Source organism: Dermacentor albipictus, chromosome 1 (genome assembly GCF_038994185.2).
Source record: "Dermacentor albipictus isolate Rhodes 1998 colony chromosome 1, USDA_Dalb.pri_finalv2, whole genome shotgun sequence".
In the NCBI taxonomy this organism is placed as follows: Eukaryota; Metazoa; Arthropoda; class Arachnida; order Ixodida; family Ixodidae; genus Dermacentor; species Dermacentor albipictus.
Window position 1 is genome coordinate 391,824,411 of NC_091821.1, and position 25,377 is coordinate 391,849,787.

Sequence of the window (25,377 nt, forward strand, 5' to 3'; positions counted from 1 at the left end):
TGAATAATAGTGTAGATGTGTAGTGCCCCGTTTATGCAGGTGCCCCTGATAGTAACCTAGTGGGAGGTATACAAAGTTCGCTCGGGATGCAGTAGCAGATGACAACACCTTGAAGCAAGAGTGGCTGAATTTTGTGGCTGCAATTCGCCTTTTGTTCAGGTGCCAGATCGCTACTTCAGTGGTGACAGCTGCAAGAAAGGCGCAGGCCTCTATGAGAGCAGGCATGTACACAATGTTACCAGAGTTTGGAACAAACCAGTCCATATATAAGCCGGGTGTGCCTCGCAGAGAAGCGCAATGAAGCTCTGCTATACAAAGTCGAGCTCATGTTAAGTAGCCACTTCATTTTGTTGGAAAATGCGATGACTCAATCACCCTTTAAAATTCTACCCTTACCGTAATACTGCTTCTGGGCCTCAATAATAGGAATGCATCATTGTTGCAGCTTTATATGTCAAATGACTCTGCACGGTGCTATGCTGGCTCACATTTTAGTGATCTTGCTAGCTCGCAAGTGTAGCGCTAAGTTCAACTTTCTCTCAAACGCTCTCTTTGTAACAGAAGGCCGCTCCTCATTCTCTTCTGGACACATTATTTCGTAATAAAGCGGAATTCCATATGTGGCTGCTAGTGGTAGCCGCGGTCTGCTACGTAGTGTAGATACTGTGGCTGCTGCAGGGTGCTGCCACAACTCCATTGGCTAAGAGCACTGCAGCTCGGTGAGGACAGGCGCGTTTGGCTTACACTTAGCATGTCGTAGGCACCAAAATTGGAAGTCGTGGCGTCAATGTTAACATGAAAAATGAAATTTTAACTGCGTGCCACGGTAACATTTAGAAGGCAGAGCGTTGTGGGCACGTCCCACTCTGCTGTAGCCTTTGCAGTGCAAGACACTGAAGAAGGAGTGGGAGCATAGCGGAGGCCGCGTTTGATTGCCAATAACTCCACTTCTGCTGAAGCACTTTTTGTGGCAAAGTATTTCTGAAATAACCTATTTTCACGTCAAATGCCTTTCTCCACTTTGATAAAAAGTGGTTCAGGGCCCCTTTAAAGGCAAAGCAGCGCCGGCCAAGGTAGATGGGCACTGGCAGCAAGGCCAGGTGTAGTCGTCTGCAGCGTAGGCACACTTGTATTGTAGGCATTGCACCCCGTGGCAGTCGCAGTATACTATGCTTTAGCAGCAGTAATTGCATAGTACTCGTTAAATTGCATGCCATGCTGGGCCTGAAACCATAGAATTTCTTGCAATATTTACTAGAAAGAACTCTGGTGCTGGAATTGTTCAGCTACCATGGGAATGATGGGTAGTGCATGGATTTGTCTCACCTTCGTACTTGTGGATTCAAACGTTCTTGTGCCTTTGTTTATTTCGCTTTATTTACCTTCACTGTCCTAAATTTCAGAGCAAGCTACACTTTTCTAAATGCAAAAGACTTTGCAAACATGCACAATCGCTACTAATTGCAGTATTTCAGCTTGCCGAGGTGGCCAAATCGAATCGTGCCAAGTGTCTCAACGTGCTGGCTTGCGCATGACAAATTCAAAGGGGCGTTCTATGCAACTTGTTGATGCATGTGTCTGTGGCGTAATGGTTTCAACACAATTTTAAAAAGGTTTATTTAGATATTTATCACACAGTGCTTTGTCGAAAACCATGTTCACAATGTGACAATGCCGTTTGAAGTCAGAAGGATGACGTCTAGGCAAATCCATGTACTACCCATTCCCATGCGGGCTGAACTGCCCCGCTTGCAGCTACCATAGACAACAGCACCAGAGTTATCTCTGTAATTATTGTATGAAACTTTATGCCTGACAAGGGTGGAAGCTTGGGTGGGTTGGTAATCATACAAGGCAATGTTTTGTGCAGTGCTCTTTCTCCTCTGTACTGTTTTTAAACCCATTCATGCACTGCGAAAAACATTGTCTACGTCTGAAATGAGCTACCGAAATTTTATTCGAGCAGACGACATCTTCCGGCCCCATGAATCCACTCGTCGCATGAGGTGTGTGTGCATACACAGGTGACATTGAGAGGCAAAGCTCGGATTAGTGAGGGTGCGATGTCCTCCGACAAGTAAACTGCCGTGTTTTTTTTTTTCGTGCTTTTTTTGCAGGCTTTCTGTCTCTCATTCTCACCGGCTTCCAGATTGCAATGATGGTGCCAGTTTATCAGACATAGGGGCGCGCTTTTGAAATTGCTACAATGGCAAGCGCTTTCCATCTGTGCCACTTGAGGATGAGGTGGAAATGGGGAACTGCAGCAGTGGCTACACATTCTGCAAGGAAAAGGCAACTGCCTTCAAGGTTCTTAGTGACTCGGTGCATTTGCAAGTGTGGGCTCGTTCAGTCCCAAGGAAAGATCAAGAGCTAACGTCTCGCAACTATATTTGCAAAGAAGCACTGCTTGGTGAGTGACATAAAAAGGAGGCTGTGTTACGGCGAACCGGGGGTGAAGTCATGCTAGAAAAGCCAAAAAGGCCTGTTTGTTTTCAGCTGTTGTGCTGTCAATATTACCGAACTACACCATCTACTTGTAGTCTGTTCGCAAAATAGAAAAAACCAAGTGAATGTGACATGAAGTGTGTGACGCACGCTAAGATGGAGACTTCTGTGGGTTAAGATGGAGACTTCTGTGGATACAGGGATGTACACTGCTTGTGATGGTGAACAAGATGAGATAGGGCATCTTTCAGCCTACCACATTTGCAATGAGTCTATGGATTGTTGTTTGGCCCATTGAAATTTTGGGAACTAAGCTTTGGTATCGGAAACGAGCGCATCTATTCACGTGTAGAACTGGCGTGTGGCGGATGCTCCTGAATGGCCTTGAATCGGCCTATGCCTTCTTGTGCTTCTGAACTTCACCTGTCGCCTTCTGCCATGAGGCCTGTGAGCATTTGCGCCTGTATAGGCAACGTCAGCAGCCAGACTGTGGTTGAGCTTGTGTATAGCTGCCTGGCCTGGTTGTCCCAAACGCCTACTGCTTCCTCCTGGAGGTTTCCAGTGCGGCACCTGCTTCTCCTCAGCCAGCTAGACACAACAGCAAGCCAGTCATTCACAACTTGTCATTCAGCTTTATCAGTGCCTGGGTGAGATCTTTGTCAGTTCCATCATTACCTTGCCCCACCCTTCATGCTACGGTGAACTGTGTAGTGGGACAATCCCGCATGTCTGTAATTGCTTAGCTTTATACAGGTTTCTATAGTAATCCGCATATATGGATACGATAAACTTATAAACCACGCAGGTAAAATTTTGGGGGGGATTTTTCGCTTAGGAGCGACGTCATCGTCGCTTAAAACTGCGCTGTAGCTCCATCCCCGTAGAGCACCACGTGCTGCTGCTGAAGCTGACGATGCGAGCGGAGACCGGAAACCGCGGCACAGTGACGTCAGCACTGGTGTTCCGTTCCTTCGCAGTCTCTGCGGCCGTGCCTGACCGTGCTTATTTCTGCGTGCGTGCCGTCCTAATCTGCTTCGCTCGACCCTACATTTCTTTGTTTGTGTGTATGTAGAGTGGTAGCTGACGGGCGCAGCATCAATTGAACTTGTAGGTCGATCATGCCAGCGTTCTATGCAGCATGTGGTTGCACGAACACCAGCGGCCATGATGATGTTCGGATGTTCCATTAGTTCCCGCAAGAGAAGAAGCTTTCAGCTAAGTGGGAGGCTGCTGTGAAGTGAAAGAACTTCAAGCGCTCAAGAACAACAGTATTGTGCTCTAACCACTTCCGTGACAACGATTACTACCAGAGTTTATCAATAATGCGTGCTTTGGGTTCTCCTTCATGTTAGCACGCTGAACTGAAGGCGCATGTTTATGCCCCACCCTTGATGCAGGTTTCATCGCCAAGCGACGTGAATTTTCTATTTGCACTTGTGTTGTGAAACAGCCTGCATGCAGCTACCATAACGTAGTGCAAGCGTAAAGTTTGCATGTGTTGGAAAGCCAGCTCACGCCAGGACGTTGCGCTCCCCCTTCTCTCGCGCACATAGAGAAACCGACCATCTCGCATAGCTGACGGAAATCGCCGGTTACGAGTAGCGTGCGGATTCGCGCTGATCAAGGTTCTATACTACACGTGCTACAACAGCCGGTAAACTTTTACAGCGTTTAAACCGTCTGTGTAGACTGCCGACAGCTTTAGGGCAGCGCACAAATGCCGAAGATCGCATCACCGCTTACATTCTACGAGGAGGCATGCAGGAACATAACACTACAGTTGTTTGCGCGAAAACGTACTCAGTGGATCGCTGAATGCAGCTTAGCAAAAAACATACTCGCCAAAGAACATTTCCAACACAAGGAGATGCTAACACCTCGCCTTCGTTCGCGTGGAAAGCACTGCTTGCACTAGCACTTTTTGCTTCTTGGAGGACCGGCTCTTCACAATCAGCTCGTACATGTAGGGACTAAAGTATAAACCCCATACAAGTGATCTTGCATGCGACAAGCGAGGCGATGGCTGTCACGTTCACTCGTCGCCTACAAGCTGAACTCCACGCGAGCGACGGCTTTGAGCGACGACTTCCCGGTATGAGGGCAGCAATATACGCGCCGAAACTAGCGTGACGCATGCTTTATCACTTTAAGTTCATGTATTTTACTGTAAAAAGGAGCATAAAATATTTCTGAAGGTCTTGCACTAGGTTCTTATTCTTGCACGTGTAAAATTCAATAGTCTGCTTGTTCCGTGCGACAAACAGTAGTATTTCAGTTATGTACCTCCAGTTCTGGCTTCGCACTGTTGGCTAGTCACTCATAGCACTTCCGGGCGACGAGTTCTAGATTTCTAGAAATGAGCGATCGAGCGACAACACCGAGCGATATTTTTAAGCGACGGCCTGTTTTGTCGCTCGAAGCTGTCGGCGTAGCATGCAAAATCGCTCTCGTGGGGTTTGGACTTAACGCTGAACTCCTCAGAGGAACGCAAGCTCTCGAAATTTTCCGTGACCGTCTCAGCAAAATAGCACCAAACTACATTGCACCGTGCATTGTCTGTAGCGGCAGCAGCCATTCCGGAGGAACACCATTGTTGACGTCACGAGGCACCCGACCAATCACAGGCGGAAACGAGGCATGCAAGCTGCCCTGAGTCTGCTGCTGCACTTTTCGTCGAAATAAAATCTGTTTGGGCTCCTTTAGCTCAATTTCGATGCGATATTCGAATTCAGAGGGTTGAAAACCATGACATACTGCTCTTCACTCATTTTTTCTGGAAGCTTCCCTTTAAACAGTATTTTCGTTTTAAAAGTAGTAAAGTTAAATCCCCGACTCAGCAGCCATTGAACACAATGTGTTTTGTATCCGCATAAACCGTACCAGCTTATTCCGTACGTATCGGTTAAGACGTAGTGTTTCCACTTTTCGCTGCGCAAACATGGCGGTGCATCGTCTCCATCGGGCGACCCGGCAGAACAATAAGCCTCAGAGATCAGCACAACGGCCTCCAAGCGCTTTGTGTGTTTGCATGTTAAGCCACATCAACATCATTTCGCCGCCGAGCCAGAAAGCGTTGTGGCGTCGTGCAAGCGAGAGCTCACGTCATGCCGAAACTCGGATAAAAAAATAAGCTGAGTGCTTAGCGTAGAAGAAAAATTAGACTTCGTTCGTGCTATCGAACGTGATGCGAAAAGTCGGCGCTGGCATGCGACATGGGTCTACTGTTGACTACGGTGTGTGGCATTTGGAATGTGAAGAAGTTGCTCGGCAGCCCTACTGTGACCGTGAAGAGATGTCGGCTACGAGATCAGACTTTTCGCCATCGTTGCCTCTGTTATTGCCAAAGTGTCGCCTAGCGACAGTGATAAGGACGACACTAAGCAACAGCAGGAGGGATTGAGGCCCAGCAGTGGCAGAAACTGCGCGTTACGTTAGCGTCATGAATGCAATAGGCCCTACGAGAACAGCACCCCGCAATGAAAATTGCCCCGCGACTTCTGCAACGCTACCACGCCTGTGCACAGAGATTATGCAACGCATGTTTGCTGAGAAGAGGGCGCTGGCTGAAAAGCTGGGTCACAGCTTCAGCAAGTTTGAAGCCGCTGTTGTCGCTGCTAGGCCATCACGGCATCAAACAAAAACAACACATTTGTCGCGTGAAGTAAATAAATACTGCATATTTTTTCCCCTTTCATCGCACTCTCTCCGAGTTCTGTTTTTGACAAGTAAGTGGGCGATCTCATGCTGTTTCGTTTAAGCAGTACTACCGTTTAGTACGTACTTTTTCCAAGCTCCGGCCAAATACGGTTTAACGAGGTTTCACTGTGTGTGTGTGTGTGTGTGTGTGTGCGCGTGCGTGCGTGTGTGTGTGTGTGCAGTTCGGAAAGCTGATTCCCCCCCTGGAACACGAACACCAGCAGCCACGACGATGTTCTGATGTTCCATTAGTTCCCGCTAGACAAGAAACTTTCAGCTAAGTGGGAGGCTGCTGTGAAGTGAAAGAACTTCAAGCGCTGTGCTTGAACCACTTCTGTGACGACGATTACTACCAGAGTTTATCAATAATGCGTGCTTTGGGTTCTCCTTCGTGTTAGCACGCTGAACTGAAGGTGCATGTTTATATCCCACCCTTGACGCAGGTTTCATTGCCATGCGCCGCCAAAACTCGCCACCTATAGCCAACACCGCATTTCTTTTTGGCTTTTTGTTTGAAGAGTTTGGCTTGACTGTTGGCTACATTATACCATCCTGCCTTGTGAATCATCATGAGAGCCTCAGGTCCGATAAGTATACAGCACGTGTTGGTGGCAACGTTCAAGAGGGCTGCCATTCTTTATGTCGAAGAAACTAACAACCGCACGACCAGATGCAAATTCCACATTTTGGAACCCGTGGTGCCAAAGCGGTGGCTGCAGCGAGACAAAATTTTCAGCTGTGACGGCAAGACAAGAGGATTCCATGAGCTTAAGTCAGGATGCATTACGGAGCTGGAGGCCAAGCTTGCAGCATATGTCAGAGGAACAGCCAATTGGTCCCTGCCAGTAACATACGACATGGTCGTGTAAAGAGCCCGGATCTTTACTTCAGAGGCAGGGATACCTGGGACAAACTTCAGAGCCAGTAGGGCTTTGGCATTGAAGTTTATGAAGAGGGCAGGTTTCTCTCTGCATTTCCCCACCGGTGTGCATGTGAGATAAACGAGAAGAAAGCCGTCGTCCTCCATGGGCAGTTTCTCAAGCTCCCCAACTCGCAGCAATATACTTGCTCGGCCAGATTGGCATTCATAAAACTCTCGAGTATTTCAACATGACGAACAACACTATAGTGAACATGATGGGAGCTTATGAGGTGAAGTTCTTCCCAGCTGGATATGAAAAGCTTTGGTTTACTTTCATGCTGTAAGCTTGGCAGATAGCACAAAACTTAGCCCATACTTTGTCTTCAAGCAAAAGACAATGCCATTGAAAGCATTCTTCAAAGGCATAGTTGTGAAAATCAATGAGAAGGGATACATGACGGATGGCGTGGTGGTCGAATGGTGCTGCCTGGTGCGGCTTCTGAGGCTGGAAACGTCACTCAAAGATCACATTCCTGGCCTCATGCTGAACTCCTTTCCAAGCCACCTCAGAGCCAAGGTGATAGCGGAGCTGCGGAAAGAGCACACAGACATGCTCACGATTCCTGATGGTTTGACGAGGCAGCTGCAACTTTTGCCAACGGCGTGAGCAAGCCTTCTGAGAACTTGCTCCGCTTTGAGTATGAGTGTCAGGCGGTGGAAGGCCGTGAACTTATACCAACTAGGCAGGTGAAAAGAGCCTCCCTGGTGGCTGTGTGCAGTTGGGTGCCTTTGGGCAGCTGTTCCATGCGATGTCGTGGTGCTGCCATTTGCAAAGTTCGAGATTTGACTGGATGACAACTTGCTGTGGGATCACAATGGCAGCAACAGTGAGAATGATGCCTCAAAGGTAAGGATGAGTAGTCCAGCGACTGATAAATTTTCAATGTGCAATGCGCCCATGAAATGCCCTTCTTTTTTTTTTTCTTTTGAGACCAGAGGTTTCTGTGTTAACTACAGTTTTACACTGCAGCTGCAGCATGTAAATAGTTAACACATAAAGGCCTAATTGGCTGCCTGACTCACGTGACATATTAGTACTATTAGTACAAGTGGCGTAGTAAAAGAGGAGGGGGGGTGGGGGCTGGGTGCCAGGTGCCAGGTGGGGTGTGACCTTCGGCTGGCTTAATTGGGTGTAAATGGTAAAGAATGCTCCGGTAACCAGCAAGCATGAGCTCATGTACTTGATGTTTACTACCGCAGAATTGTTGGCTGCAGTTCTATTAACATCCTGTGTAATAATTGCATGAATATGAGGGCTAAAAAATTCAATTAGCCAAGTGGTCGCTACACTACTAGCCTTAGCGGAACATTTCATGTGCGGTGCGCTCGTGTGGTGCGCTCATGTTCCACCATGGTTTGTGTCGTCAGTATGTATACAGTGTTCCATTTATCAGTTTTATATCAGTTTCGCGGCGTTGAATAAAAACACTGTCTTCTAGTCATAGCATACCGTCTCTTTGTCATTTTGTTGTCGTTGTCACAGTGGCGTCCCACAGAGGGTGGGGTATTGAGCCCTTCTCTTTTTAACCTAACTATGGTTGGCCTTGCTGAATTATTACCCAAGACAATTCACCTATCAATGTACGCTGATGATATTGGTCTTTGGTCTTCTGTGATGGCTCATCTTCAAGTGCACACAAAATTTCAGTGGGCAGTCACCCGAACTTGTTCGCATCTCTGCAAACAAGGCCTTAGTGTGTCCACCTAAAGATGCGCGTTAATCTCGTTTACACGCAAACCCATGGCACTGTACCATGTTTCTATCGATGGCCAGGGTATCAAATAACAGAAGTCTCATCACTTCTGTGTGATTAGGGACCTTTCGTGGAGCCCCCACTGCGTCTACCTGAAGTGGAGACTAGAGTAAATTGCACATATAATGAGGTTCCTGTGTAGTAAAACCTGGGGCACATCAGCATGGTCCATGGTGCAGGTGTACAAAACATTGTTTCTGGGCTTTTTACAATACATCTTGCTGGTTTTGGTGAACACATGTAAAACAAGCATTCGTACCTCAAAAGTTTCCAAGGCTAGTCTCTACAGACATTTCTTGGACTACCACAATCTGCCTTGGCTCACGCAACAATCACGATTACTAGAGACTACTTGGTTCCAACATATACAACGATTGACAACCTTACAGCACACATTTGACATCTGTGTCGTGTGCCCAGTCACTACATTGCTACTTTGTCAGCATAATGACCTCAAGCCACATTTTCCAAACTTGCTGCAACACATCGAGGCTAGCTTCCGTCGTGCTTTACACCGGCAGCAAGACCACTGTTACACTCTGGTGCCTATGACAGCCACAAATATGCCTCCCGATTCTGGGAATTATGAAGAAGACCCGTCAATCAAATGTGGCTCTAGGTCAATTCACACTGTCATAACTGAATGAGGCATATGAACGAAGAACGCACATTTACGCTGATGGATCTGTCTGAGCCACTAGCTCCACAGGCGCTGTTATCATCCTGGCCTTACAAGTCACAATCACATTCAAAGTGTCCCATATAATGACATCTACAGCAACAGAACTTGCTGCTCTACGTGCCACTGTTAATTACATCGCACAAGCCAAACCTCTAAAGTGGGTTGTTTTTCGTGACTCCAAGGCAGCCCTTCAGAGTCTGCAGTCAGCTTTACGACGCAAGAGCCACGAACAACTGGTGTTTGAGACCGGAGAAGTTCTCCATCAAGCCCTCATAAACAGAGACAATGACATCATCTTTCAATGGCTTCCGGGGCACTGTGGCATCGTTGGAAATGACCTTGCTGATGGTGCCACCCGGACAGTACATAAAGAAGCCCTGACACTTCTTATACCCTTATAAAGGACAGACACTGCAAGGGGTCATTTACTTGCTCAAACCAAGACGGAAACTTTGTGCAACACCCCAATTTTTTCCAACCGCCGTCTCCAACGGCTGGATCCTACAGTGAAGCTGCCGAGTCCATCGAATTTCTCTAGCTGTGATGCAACTTTACTGTGCCACCTCTGGTTAGGGGTGGCTCTTACGAAAGCCTACTCATTCCTTATTGGAATGACCGACACACCGATATGGGACTTGTGTAAATGTGAAGAGACGGTCAAGCACGTGTTACATTTTTGTAATCTCTATAAGATCGAATGCAACGTTTTTTGGAGGGTGTTGAACCGATTAGATAGCAGACCATTTTCAGAGACTAAGATTCTTGGACCATGGCCCCACGTGTCGCAGGCTTACAAAGCGACGTGGGCACTGCTATGTTTCATGAAATCGACTGGCCTCAGTGACTGATTACAGGTGTAAGGTTATGGAACTCTGCATGTACTGTATTCACACGGATAGTACCTTCTTTCCTCCCTCTCCTTTTTTTCTTCCCTTAAACCCCTTCCCCTGTGTAGGGTATCAAACCGGACGTTCGTCAGGTTGACCTTTCTACCTTTCCTTCCTTCTTTTCCTCCTCCTCTTCTTGTTGTTGTTGTTGTTGTTGCGTGACTTCATGTCACAAATATAGTGTCCTGTTTCAACTGCACGGAATTTTACAAAAAGGTGAATTTTGTGAGGATATCTCCCAATACTGATCAGGTTATCTGTCTTTACGACCACTAGGAACTCAATATCGTGCAAAATATGGCAAATAATTAATAAGGATATTCTAAATAACTGCTTAATTAGCAATTATAAAGGAAACATTGCAATTCAGGAATTGAGGACCCAATGTCATGTTATTAACTCAACAAAATCTTTTTCTTTAAACAAAATCGTCTTGGGGGCAACAGCCTACAGTACTGTGGCACTGCGGGCGGCCCAGTATGGCAGTACCGAAAGAAATAGGAAATAGTGCACCAGTGACGTCAATATCGCTACCCTCTTCATTGCGAGTGCAGAACAAGAGTAGTGCAAGCTTTCGTTGGCACGGGCATCATCGCGGCCATCTTATTTTTTGCATGGTGATGCCAGAAATCAACGTGGAGAGTGCTCTATGCCATTTTCAATCTTGTGGCAGTACCGCAGCTCGGATGATCATGTTTGCCAATAGCAGCAAATAAAGAAAGTTTACTGATCAGAATGAAGAGAATTTGTAATTGTCATAGCATTGGCATTCGCGCAGCGAAGAAGCAGGTGGCGTTTTCTGATAGGGTGGGGAGATAAGTGTCACTGACAAGCTATTTAATTTCCATTTGGGTTCAGGGCTGGGTGCAGCCAAAATACTGCATGCTGTAGTAACTACGACGATTTTTGTGAAGTTGTTGCTGGGCAACATAACACTGCCGGGCTTTAATTTCACAAATGCAATATTGCCTCTAAAATCGCTAATTAAATCGTATTCTGTATTGGCTGCCAAGCCTTAAAGTATGAGAGCAGATGTGCAAATACGCTTATCGCAAGTTATCAGTGCAGCACCCTGTGTTATTTGGTACAGAAAGTAAAACAGCCTGTATACCTGCTACATTAGCCATATCTGGGAATGAAAGCGAAGGGAGGGAGGTCCAAGGTGGCTGCGCTGGTGCTGAAACATCATCCCCCTCTCACTCCCCGAAAATTTTCTATATCCTTGCCTTCCTGACTACGGCGAGGGGGAGGGGGCACAAGACCCATAGGCCCCGGCTGCCAGACGACCTAGCGATGCCACTGATTAGTGCCAACGAACACGGACACAAACACCAGGATATGCAGGGCAGAACGGGGGCTGGACACCAATGAACCATGTACAGTGCCCATCCTGTCTACTCCATTTTGTGTCCACCATTCCTGTGAGTAATAAGTTTAAGCTCAATATTTCTTTTGGCTGATATCAGTGCGTATGCTTACAACAAATATCAGTCATATAACAAACATATTTTTGTGGCAGTATAGGTGCAAAGGCTCATTTTACTGTACTTGCTACAGTAGAGCTTCAAGTGTAAGGCCAGTGAAGGGGCAACAAAGTTGAGCAATATGCAAGTTGCCATTTGCCACAAGCAGGCTTTCTCTATGGAGGTGTCACCTAGCTCCCAGACATACGAAAGTTGGTCGGAAGCATGAAAGAGGCTTGCTCTTGTTGAGGAAAAAAAAAAGCTTACCATTCTGCAACGATTCCTTTACTCTATAGGTGCAAAACTTTTCAACCAATCCTTGTATACTCGACTCCAGCAATTCATGCAACACCTAGCGACGAGCGTAGGAAACTTTGTAGGAAGATCAGAGAAGATGCTCAGTCCATAGCCTCTGTAGCAGTAGTATTGCAATCAGGTGCGATTATAGAACGATGGAGTTGCCACCTAAGGAACTGCACATGTCCAAGCAGTCTTGCTGTATTTCAGAGTGTTCATCAGCCAGATAGAAAGACATGCCTGTCTCCTTTTACAAATTTCCCCCTGCACGAAAATATTTGCACTGCAAAGCGACATGGATTGCAAATCTCAGCTTTGCAAAGCTGTGACAACAATGGCACTGGCTGTGTGTTCTTGGCATTTTGTTTGATACAGTTACTTTTTTCAGGCGAGGATCGGTTTATTCTTATGGTGTAAAGAGAATGTGAATCTGTTGCTTGCACGACATTTGCAGTAAAGTGCTGTGGCAAACCTCAGAGAGTTTGCATTGAGATTGTTGGCCATTGTGATAATGTGCAGTGTGTGTGTCTTGCAATGCATAATCTGCAATGCAAGGAATGGTAATGCACTTTGTGACATGAATATCTCCATGGCACTCAATTTTTTTTAATGAGGTTGTTATACAGGATACATATGACGCACAACGTGGGGCCCCCGCCACCGTGTATGGTAGGTACATCAGTGAAAATTGGAGCAGCACAATTTCTAGTGCTCCTGAGTAAACTCGGTAAATTGCTCTGTTCAAGGAGGGCAAATACACGCTGGCATGAAAAAAAAAAAAAAAACATCCTAGGATACCTAAGCATTTTTTATGAGTTGTTAATGTGAAAGCATTAATGCCCAATTGAATGCCGCTGAGCGGTCCTTCCAGTTATGAACTCCTCGCGGGCAAGCGAGTGTGTTGAGACACTTGGCATGCTTTGATTTGGCCTTACTGAGGTGCAATTAATGCACGGATAGCACAGGCTTCGAAGAGTGAGAGCGAGTGTGACATGCCGTCGTGGTGATGCTCTCTCCTTTCACACAACACATGGCGTGCTACCGAGGTAGCACGCCATCGAGGTGTGCTCATGCCGTAGTGTCACAGCCAATGGGAGTTTAGGTGCCGTTTTGCTGCTACAGACATAGGCTTTTTCACTCAATGGGCCATTTGACGCTTTTGCATCAATAACTCTTCAGTGGCACAGCAGTATGCCCTCCTTGCGGCCTGGAAAAGCTACCTGATTTATTAGTGCAAGTAAGTACGCACTCATTTGAATATATGTAAACATCAAAGCAATGGTGCCTCATATCAATGTCTCAAGAAAATAGACATTTCAGAGGCGAACACAGTTAAGCCCCATTAAAATGCGGGATACTTCAACTATAGCGGAACATACAAAATTAGTTCGGATTCACGCAAGAAGCGAGTTAGCATAAGTTTACACAGAAACAGATTTTGCCCTTCCAGTAGCCAGGAGAAGTGGTAAAAAGAGGGAGGGGAGTAATCAGTTGCAATCAGGCCATGCACCACTAGCCACACCTGCACTTGGTGTGCAAATGTGTGTTTTTATTGTAAGCAGATCCTTCAGTTTCTCTTTTCTTGTTTCTGTTCTCTACGAGCGAAACAGTGAGCAACCTACCGCAAAAACCACGGCTAAGCAAAGCAGCAGACACCTTGCACATATCTTGAAGGTAAAATAGGCAAAAGGAGTTTTCAGAACACAAAAGTAGCAGAAAAGCTTCACCACAGCCTCGTTGAACTGCCGAGCTAGTTTGCGCGACGAAGTGCAAAGATCACTTTTACATTTGCTTGCTCTTTAAACTGAAGAGAGCGTGAAGAGATTGCGCCTTCGCCAAATGAAAAAGCACTCATATACTGCGCACTTATTCACATGCACAGCGGCAACAGCTTATCTCGCGCTGCTTTGGGCCATGTTCAGTGAGCTGAACTATACAGGTAGCAAATTTTCAGTGATCCTGGTGTTGCCGACGTGACGTATTTAACTTTGCTGGCCACTGTCTTGCATGCTGGAATTGCTGGGCTATATCCATGCCTTAACAGTGAATCAAAACAACAGAAATATGCTTGCACTTGTCCAACAATCCAGCAGTCCATGAGTAGTTCGATTCCATGGCCCATGAGTCTAGGAATACATAGGTGATTTTCTTGAGAACCTAGTGCAAGTCTGCAGTCATGTTAGAGGTTTGCACACGCAGCTTGAACCCAACAGCCTCTTTACGCACTGTTCCTCTCAGATACTGACTAAAATGATGTGCTCAGTGTCAGCTACCAGCCCTCCTTCCACAAAACAGTACAAACCAACATCACATCGAAAAAAAAATTTATAAAAGACAGCGATAGTGGGGATGCGGAGACCTTGATGCATCCACCAGGCAGCACAGCAGCATATCCAGACTTCACAGTGTCCCCTGATGTTTATCTTAGTCGCGAATAATGTCCACAGCCAGAATTTGCACTCATTGTATTTTTATGTGCAAACAGAAATGGCGAGTGACAAAAAACACTGTGTTCAGCAGGCAATAGAATGCACCACTCTGCTGCCAGTCATGCTGGCATAGAAACTGTGCTCAGTGAACAGCCACTTATGCTTGTGCATATACTTCGAAATCCCAAAATAAAGTGTAATTTGCCAGTTAACACAGGAGAATGCCAACTAGCACAACCAGATAACAAAAGGAATGCAGTGTCATGGCAACAACTGGCGATGAAGACAGAAACATGCGCTGTCTCGGTGTTGTTGCACTGTGTTGTTATAGCAAATTTGGCGATCTTAGGCTTGAAACTCACTATTCTCTGTAAACAAACAAACAAAATGACAGCCTAATCTTGGTGTGGTGTGATGGTATGCATGACAACATGAGACTGCAGGCAGTAGGTACAGTTCGTGAGGAACTCTTGGTAGATATTCAAGAGAATATCTAATGCACTTGCCAGTATTATTGACCCTCTTTTTGCTAATTCCATTGTGGGAGCCTGTTCATAAATGTTTAGTGACAAGATATTCTCTATAAGCACTGTTCTAGAAACCTGTACAGTAAGTTTTACTGCTGCAACATAGAAAACTTGATGTAAAGAAATTCTTGAGCTAAGGAAACCTTTTGTTTCAAGTACAACTTCCTTCTTGGATAGAATTTCAAATTACCAGCAAAAACGAGACAACAGGAGATGCTACTTCAAACAAACAAGCTTGCTGCCATGCCCTATGTTTTCTATATGCATTGCTACATGAGATAAAGACAGGGAGAGAAGAAAGAGAAGAGGAAAGATGTGAATGGATTCTAAAAGTTTGCTTAATAAGTAAGGTGATATTGAAAGTACTATAACAATGCTGCTGCTGGTTTAGCACTGACGGTTGGAGAACCTCTTCGGGTGGTGAATTCTATGATTGCAAAACCGCTTTAGACATTTTCATCTCTTCAAAGGAGGATACTGAGACACAGCTACAGATGTGCATGAACATGCCTATGCCAGTAAGCAATGCTTATTATCAAAAGATTATGGAGAGGTCAACAACTGAAGATAATGCAGAGATCATTATTTAACAGCCAAGCTGGACATTTGCCTCAAATTTAAAAATGTGAAAAATTGCATAACTACAACCCGAAGGGCAAGTTACGGCTTGAGAGTGACACATAGTCTAGGGAACTATTTCTTCAAGTGTCTGGTCACACAAAACGAAGTCTCCACAGGAAGAAAAAAAGAAAGACAAAGAATTGAGGACAAGAGATGCTTGGAGGACTAGTGGCAACATAAAGAAGTACACCGTAGACACTGACAGCAGAGTCGGCAGTGGCAGAAGGAACTGAATGTTACCTCATTTGTGAAAAATTTTCTGTTTATTGTAATTACCTTTCAATTCTTTGGAATAGCATATTAGGATTCACACTATGGCTACTAATTGCAAAGGGTACAGATGCCATCACTGCACTAGCTAATGCAGCTGAATTCTTTTCCCCCAATGGAGCCTTCTCCTATTTGACCTGGAAGGTTCAAAGGCATGGAGAGGGGTGACTGTTTCATCATACCCTATCCTGGCCCTGTTCAAAGAACTTGTGGGAATTCTGACAATACCACAGTGCAGTATTGTACTTGGATGTGATCATTGTCATCCGAGATGAAGCATCAAAACAGATATGTACAGTGCTAATCATGCGCTTAATCAATTCCTCTTCCATGTAGCTGCTGTTGTAGGGCAGACAGGTAGGTGCATAAATATGTTAAAAGGATGTCAGAAAAAAAACAGAAGCCACTTGGCTTTTCCTTACGTCTGTACAGCACATGTATCTTGTTCCAGCACAGCCCAGTGAACCACCAATATCCTATTAACATCCAGGTATGATCCATTCGTCTAAGTCCCGTCATAACATATAAAGGATGTCCTACTAACATTTAGGTATTTTCTAAATGTATGAAGTAGGCAATGCCTTATTGATGTTCATTCTACTTAAGAATCAGCCGCTTTATAGACATTACATACTGGCATACCAGAGATGTATGCACTATGTGATATTGGTTGGCTACATCTTAAATTTTCTTGAAGATTTATTTGAGATGCTACATTGGTCAAGAGGTGTAATTAATGCTTTGTAGTTAAATTTTTATGCAACTAGATATTTAAAAACATTTATTTGCCGGAGTTTTATTGCGTATAAAATGCCATTTGCATTGAATGTGGTACTTAAAATTTTAAGAAGTAAATGGCGGAACCATAGGCGTAGTGGGTTAGACAGTGAAGGCCCATCGAAAATTGTCAGACAGTTTTTGTTCCGAAACGTGGTAGTCCATGGCTATGGCGCTGCTGATCACATGATATCTAATGTATGTTGTAGCAACATGGCAAATACTTCTTTTGGACCACACCTGAACAGTTGTCCTCCCATAGGCCATTTCTTTTTCCAGTTTCCCGATGACAGAATTATGTTTCCCCATTTGTTCAAATTATAGTTTGAAACTATCATGTCTGCAATCCATATGTACACATCTACTTCTCTGATACAATTTACTTTTGAAACTGTCGTTAACTTAATATGCTCAATGTGCTAGGCGGGATGCCCAGGAAAATGAGTATACTGCGCTTCCTCGTCACGGGCGTGTGCACTAGTGTGTGCACACGATGTATCTGACCTTGCTTTGTGAACGTTCTGCCACACAGCATCTGCTGCGAACATTATACTGAATATGTCTTTGATAGTACGTCTACTGTGTGACTTACAGGTATAGCTCACTAGCGTGAGCTGGAAAATATACACTAGGTGTTCTATACTTAGAACTCTGCATTCCTAAAGTGAGCATCTATTAGGCCTCACATATGTCCAGCTGCGATATCCTTACAATGTTACAGCAACGTAATCTGGATGGGTCTTAGATTACCCATGGTATATATTGGTAATGATGTTTCGACAAATCTAGATATCTATAGGATATGTGCAATGTTTAAACTATCATGTTCTATGGACATATAAGGAAGATGAATGGTTACCTAGGGTAAGATGGCTATGCAAATTATTGAAGCATATCACATATTCAAGGACGCAGAAGACTCCGTCAGCTGTTCCTCAGTTGCACTATTACTAAGAAGATAGGCCTTCGGCAAGGTACATAAATTGCATCGCTGTCCACATTTCTGTCATTCTTTGTCTGGTTTTCTGTACATGCATGACCTGGGTGGATTTATTTAAAGACTATTTATACGCGTGGGTTTTAATAAAGTGTTTTAGTTGTGTGTAGTGATGTTGTCCGCCTCCTTTTGTGTTCTTGCATGCTACCGGAAGCGCCACAATGAATTTGTACCAACTGCCCTAAATTTCAATTCTTCCTTCCTAAGAGGTGTCATCGGCTGTGCACGAGGTTCCAGTAGCCTATTGGCCAAAAATTGATGTTGGTGACCTAGCCAACTTACGGGGGGGTGTTCCAAGGCGCGTCTCTTGCACTGGAGGTGGGGGAGGAGGGGGCAGGGAGTGGTTGATGAACGAGAAGGGCTGGCTCTTGACCACAGTCAGGATGACGTGGTCACCTGTGTTCTTCAGCGTCGCCACCGCTTCCTCGTGGGTGACGTTTTCCAGGTTGACGTCACCCACCTGCACCGGTTGTATGGTGAGAAAGAAGGAGGAACAAATTACAACATGGAACAGCAAATCTTGCAAAAATGTTATGCATGGCAACAAGCGTAAACAAAAGAAGGCCTGGAGAGTTGAGGGTAAGGAATGACTACAGGATAACTATGCTACATACATTTTATATATTTATTGAGGTAAAGAAAACACCTTGAATGACAAACGAAGGGTACCCATAAAGGTAATATTGACAGCTACATAACAAGGCCGCCATATGGTTACACCACAAAACAGCTGATGAAGCAGCACTCATGCCATTTTTTCTCTCCACATACATTCTCTTTATGCTGTGAATAGGAATGGATATGAAACAGCCAAGCTCGCTATATAGCTAGCACTTCCCTACCATGCAGTATCACCAGTTTCATGCAGTGTTTCATGATCTGCACCAGTAGCCAGTTCAATCAGTAAAATCAGTGAACAAGTTATGCATAACTAATACATATATAAAACCCACCCCATGTTGCAAGTAATAACATAAATTGAAAATGCAAGTCCATCTGGCGGAACCCCATAAATAAACCTTTGAGAAGTGCTTGGATTCTTAGAGGGAGAAAGAGAGTGAAGGATTAATGATAGACAAAAAGGTAAATGTGACGAAAAAGCAACACAACTAACACTGGTGATCCAAAATCAGGATGGCCACTTTCAACCATTAGAAATGAATGAGGCCATGTTTCTTCACCACAGTTCCTTGCGCTTGAACTTGTTTGCTAGTTTTTAGCATGTGCACAATTTAAAAGGAAAAAAAAGGTTTAGTATTTCCACATTTGTGAGACTTGTTTGGGTGGTCTCAAAGGACAATCTGCCTTACTGGAACACATAAGATCTGTGAGCTCAATGCAAAGCAGGTAGTATGACATGTTAAACAATGATACTCATTTGTTTCAGATTATATTACACTCTTGACACGTTGAGTAACATTTTAAGACTTTTGTTGACATTTCAAGTACTGCTGTGAGCTTTACGATAGGGAACACATGATTGCGTGGCAGATGGCTTCTCCTGGCATCAGTAACAGTGTGCTGTGGATAAAAGTGAAAGCAAGGAGAAAGAAAGCAGTGAACTGCAGAAGCATGCAGCGCTGGATGCTGCGCTTGTTTTTCAACGTGGATTTTGAGGGTAGAAACACCATATCAAAAGGCAACAACAGAAGGAAGGAGAACACACACCATGAAGCGATTTTCAGTGTGTTCTCCCTTCTTCTATCGTCATCATTTTATGTGCTGTTTTTACCCTCAAAAGCAGTGAAGTTCTGTCGTCTGATGGCACCTCTTACAGGCACGCAATTCCTTCGCAGTGTTTTCTTTAGCAAATATGTATCTTAACTCAGCCTTGGCACCTTCACTTACGCATACTGCAGGTGGAGTACTGTAAATACATGTGTGCCCCTGTTCGAGGTGATTTGTGTACATTGATTGTGTAGAAGTGGATTTGTGGGGCGAATGCCCGATCTTACTTACGACCTGAAGTGCGGCCATTTTAACTTGGCAAGCATATTCTAATAATAACTGTGTGGAGTAGTGCACATCATTTACCAAGGCCGGCTAGAAAGACCTGCACAGAGATGGCTTGCCAGCAGCAAGCAAGGAACCACCTCTGTCTCGTTTAGTGAGAGTTCATCTGCGAAGTAAATAAAGGAACAGGTTGGACTGACCAGACTTATCAGGTAAACCCACTAGCGGCTGCACACTGTCAGCACCAGGGAAACACCACCAAGTGCATTCAAAACATCCCCGTTTCAATTTTACAATCAAATCGTAATGTCGGTCATACCACTGTGCAGCATCACAGACTCTATGATCATTTTGCAAAGTTAGGTCTTTCATTCACATCATAATTCTCTCTTCCTTATTCTCCTTTATTTCAAAATGCAACGTTATTTGTTTCTTTAGTAATCAACAATTGGTAAACCTTGCCATAACATGATGTCAGAAGAAACTGCTTCAAGAATTTGAAAGTAACGTTGCCTTCCACTTTCTATCTGCCTTTCTCTGGCTTTCCAAGCCAGTACTCTAACTGAGTGTGACCTCACCACTAGCCTATTAGTGTAATAAACCAATCTAGCTCAACCTGATAATCTATCTTAGAGTTGCTTTTAGGTATGCAACATTCTGCAACTATATGTTATTTAAGGAAAAGGGTTGCTTGATTTATTGACCTGTTGAATGCATGTCCGTATGGAAACCCCCGGCTTAGTTGTGTCTGACCATACTAGTCAACACTCAGGAGAGAGTGCAGCATCGTTAATTTTCTAGTTTCCCAGAAGAGGAGGCGAACAAAGCTTACAGCAACCAGTTTGTCGCCAACTTCAAGCCGCCGATCGAGGTGTGCGGCACCACCCTCCATGACCTTGGTGACGTATATGCCATTGTCACCCGGCACATGCTGGTTGCCGATGCCACCGGCAATGCTGAAGCCCAGGCCCTTGTTGCCCTTGATCAGTTCGATCTCGACCACCTGCGGTGGTGTGTGCTGCTGCTGGCTGGCCCCCTGGGGTCCCGGATACCGCTGGCGCTTCACCAGCTGTGCAAGGGATGGTCATGTCAGCAACATGTGACGACAAGTGTTACTTGTAAAGATACGAAAAACGTTAGGCAGACCTACACACTTCCAAGAAAAGAGAAAATGGTGATGTTGCTGGTACAAAACAAGAATCAACAGCAGTTAGTGTGCCACACATTTGTACATCAATATGCGATTTCAGTGGCTACTGTAAAATTGCGTGCTCAAAGACAAGACTGTGAAAACTGTTACTTTTGCATTTACAGTATAGCTTGTAAATTCTGAGGAACGCTGCATATCCTGCAAATACTAGAGCAATGCTGCATTGTCACAACGATTCTAACAATTGTCTATATTCTAACATCAGCTTGGTTGTTGCTTGTGACATAAATAGGAATTGCAGTTGTAACTGCTTTTAATGTGCCAGCTCTGGTCCACTCCGACAACAGTAACCTAGTCTTCATACTGTTGCGACACAGAGTTCGAAGACGTGGGATGCACTTTCCTCTTGGAGGATTGAGTGAACGGGAGGCTAGGTCTGATATTCAGGACGTTGGGCAAACTTGTATATATTTACATATGTACAAGAAAACGCAAAGAAACACAAAGAAATACAGAAAAGTTGATGATAAAGTGGTAGTCGCCGATTACTCCCGCCGTCCGTAGCTCCTTTTATGCCGTCTGTTATCTTTGTTTAGTCACTTCCCCCAATCCGGTGCCAGGGGATCGATGACATCAGGTCCCACCAATCCGATGTCAGGAGGCCGCTGACATCAAGTCCCACCAATCCGGAGGTAGGTTGCCCTTTTCGCCGACACCGATCATACTCTGAGAGGGTAATACTGAGCGGATCATACTGGGCGAGTCATACTGAGCGGGCCGGGTCATACTGAGCGCGTCTCTGGCTTGCACACGCCATACTCTGAGGGGTGGTGGCAGGGTTATACTAAGCGCATCTCTGGCTTGGACACGCCAGTTAGTGCTGCTGACAGGTGACAGCCGTATCATTGCTAATCGCTGAAACCTCCCATGAACGAGGCACTCCCGCGCTGGCCATAACTCACCCGTGTCGAGAACCATCCTAGTGAAACCGTTGGCCCTTTCACCATAATCGTGCGAGCCATGACCAAGGGGTGTCGCGGGGTGAACGGCCGATCACAACAATACATAATCTGCAGTCGATATTATTCACATTAAACTCGGTGAATAAATAAACAGATTTCAACTGCTTGGAAATCAGTAGCTGCCACTTGAGCAAAACCAGCAATTAGTTTTTTTGTAGATTGTTTTTATTACCTGCAACACTTTCGGAAGTTTGGATACTGAGCTCGCTATCCCGTAATTGTAGCTAAACACACACACGCACACACACACACAGAAGGAGAAGAAATAAGTTCAACAAGAGAACAATATAAATTAAAATAGTAGAAAGCTACATTAATTGCTTAGAATAAAAAAAAGTAAAAAAATACATGCTACATGCACCATACAAGCATACAAAGAATTTGATATAAATTTGCGAAGCTGCATATACAAATTAGGCATAATGCAACGTTCACACATGACCTGACAATCATGAGTAGTCTCTGCACAGTTGAAATAGTTAAGTTCAAAGCAAAGCACATAAAAAGTCACTAACATGAAAAAGTCATTATGATAATAAATTTAGATGAAACAAGAACCACACACCAAAACACACAAAATGTCAATAACACGACATAATCATTACAATGTTACCATGGGACAAAAATTACCTCACTCAAACAGCACTATTCACAAGGAACTAATGAGGTCACTGTCCCCAAGAAATTGCACAAGCCTTTCAAAGTTTTTTTTGTTTTTTGTTATGGAGACAGAACCAGGGTTCGAGCAATTTATTCACAGACAAGGGACATCTATCAAAGACATAGAGATGATCCCAAATTGCTTATCAATGTTGGTCAAATTGTTGACATTTGGTGAGGATATGTTCTACAGAAGGTACTGGGGTGCCACGATGCCCACAGTCTGAACAGGGTCTTTTTCATATCTGATATAGAAAACACGGTGTGAACACCGCTTCATGACACTGACAATGTAAGAGTGTGTCTACAACCCATTCTATTTTGAGGTTTGTTGAGAAGTGTATCAAATGGTTTATGTTCCACAAGAGAGACGATTTTGTCTCCTCAGTGAACCCCATTGTTTTTGATATTTTCCACCTCAGACCCTGAAGTCATGTCTCCATGTTGGATGCAGGAAATGATATTGGTTCAAGTTCATTCAAAGTATGAGCCGCAGAAGCCATTCTATTTGCTGTTTCATTTCCCATTATTACAATGCGGCTTAGGATCCATTGCAGTCGGACAACAAGAACAAGAAGTGAGGGTAAATATTTCCTTAATTTCATAGCAGAGTAACGAATTGTCACCATGAAAGTAGCATTGCATTAGCGTTTCAAGAGAGCGTGCACTTTTGGCCATAAACGCAACAGCTTGTAGCAGCATTTCCAATCCTGGCATGTGGAGTGAAGTAACATTACCATCTGTTTCACAAAACATTATTTACAACAGCAGTTCTAGTAAAGGGCTATTACAATGAAACACTATTAATAATAAGTTAGGACTATGACTGGCATTTTAGTGTACATTTGTCACATAACTAATATAACTTATCTCCTTGTTCAAAATGGGGTTTTTGTTTGCACTGCTACTTCTCAACCTTTCATGGTTCAAGCAAACAAATGGTGGACAGCTGCAACTGATAAAGTCTGCACACTATAAAACTCACTATAAATAGTAAAATAGTACTGCATCTATTATTCGTGGTTGCACCCTAATGTCCAAGAATATCAGGCTATCACGTCTTGTTTAGAACTCCTCTCTTATCTGAGCTATAAAAATTGCTTTTGGTTCTTACAATTGTACTTAGGTGCAGCACTACAATGAAAGCAACTGTTATGGCCTACTTATTGTCCTTTGCCATAAAAAAATGGTCATGAAAAGAAAAGAAGCAAATGAAACTATGCTTGAAGGCTGCATAACCAATTTATATTAGCATGATTTATGACCAAGAAGCAAATTATATAAACGCGGACTACCAGTTCAATATTCAAGGAATCAAGGTCATCAATACAATCAGTTTCTTTGTAAAATATGAATATTGCCGAAATAAAATAAAACCAGAGAACATGCATTCACCTCACCTTCGTATTAAAAAGCAAAAACAATGAAACTAAAGTTACAACTGGCTCAAAAGCTATCTGGTATATAGCAGCCAGTCGAAGTTATTCAGGACTTACCAAATGAACGGAGTTCCCTGCTCGTTTGAGAGCTTCAACTGCTATGGAATGTGGGACGTCTATGAGGTCAACATCATTGACTCTAAGGATGATATCGTTGACTCTGCAAAAACGAATGAATAGATTTAATGACAAACATCTGTAAGTGCACAAAAATACCATTAACATTACAGTAAGAGCATGTTGCAAACCAATATATACATTAAGAAACCTTCTTTCATAACTTTAACATTATTGCTCCGCCTGAGCACAAAAAAAATGGAAGGTTCTTTAGTATTATATAACTGTAGGATCCCTATTTCTTTGCTTTGTATTATAAGTTCTACCTCACACCACATTTTTGCATAAGTAAATTACGTTTTTTTTTTAATTTCTCTCCTCATTGCTGTTAGGGATTTTTTCTTTTGCATGTTCCTGCAAAACACATATTGCTGCGTATTCTGTGGTGTCTGCAATATTGCAGTTTTGTAAGCGCTGCCCTTCAAGCCAAACGTGGGTTTGGCGGGCCTATGATCTATTGGTGCTGATGCAATTGTGATGTTAATAAAGCGTGATCATTATTTTTAAAAATTGTAGCAGCAATAGAGCTCTGTAACCAGGATTATTTAGCCTGATTAACAATATGCTTCCTGCCTGCTGACATGCCTTCCCAAGCCGAATTTGGTGACATTGGAGACCAAAGATTTTGGTGATGTCAGGCCCGGAACTTTCAATTGGCAAAGATGCTTAAATTGGCAGATTAATTAATTTATGGTACTACTCTATGGCAAGAACTCTACAGATCCGGCAGTACACTTTTCATTTAAACAACACTGTTTCCCTATCAACAACAGTAGCACTATGCTTGGAAAGTGACTGTACCCACTTTCCCACAAAAGATTTAGAACTATGAAGAAGTTCAAAACTTCATGATAAAAGCATGCAGCTTGAAGCTGAGTGATGTATATGGTAGATTCATAGTAAAGAGCAGAACACAGTCAAGTTGCAAGCTGTGTGCTCTGGCTGTGAAAATTCAAGCTTTCTTTTTTTTCCCCTTCAATTTATGCACTCCAAAAGCTTTCGTGAGCAGGCATGCATGGCTGTTCAGCCTCTAAGTGTTTTTTGTGAAACAGGCCTGGCCAAAACAGTGGCTCTATGCTTGACGAGCTTGGAATTGCACAGAAATCTTTTCTTTGCTTCATACACTGACCAAGAAGACAAAATATTTTTAAAATTCCAGTGTTTGTGCCAAGATGGTTCCTCATCTGTGAGCTTGTGGTTTCAAAGGACTGCAGTCCATGCTAACTGTCCAGAATAAGTCTGCAATAGAAAGGGGGACAACTGCTCTCA

At 44.1% G+C, this 25,377-nt stretch overlaps 1 protein-coding gene across 16 annotated transcripts in view; it reads right to left on the minus strand.

Annotated features, from left to right (window-relative positions):
• dlg1 (discs large 1) overlaps nucleotides 1-25,377 on the minus strand; it is a 764,145-nt gene that overhangs the window by 148,431 nt on the left and 590,337 nt on the right. For all 16 annotated transcript variants that reach the window (XM_065447249.1, XM_065447255.1, XM_065447241.1 and 13 more), the window contains 3 exons: nucleotides 24,049-24,151; nucleotides 20,553-20,789; nucleotides 18,050-18,227 (listed from right to left, as the gene is read on the minus strand). In XM_065447249.1, coding sequence (XP_065303321.1) covers nucleotides 18,050-18,227; nucleotides 20,553-20,789; nucleotides 24,049-24,151 — 518 coding nt within the window. The remainder of the gene's footprint in view (nucleotides 1-18,049; nucleotides 18,228-20,552; nucleotides 20,790-24,048; nucleotides 24,152-25,377) is intronic.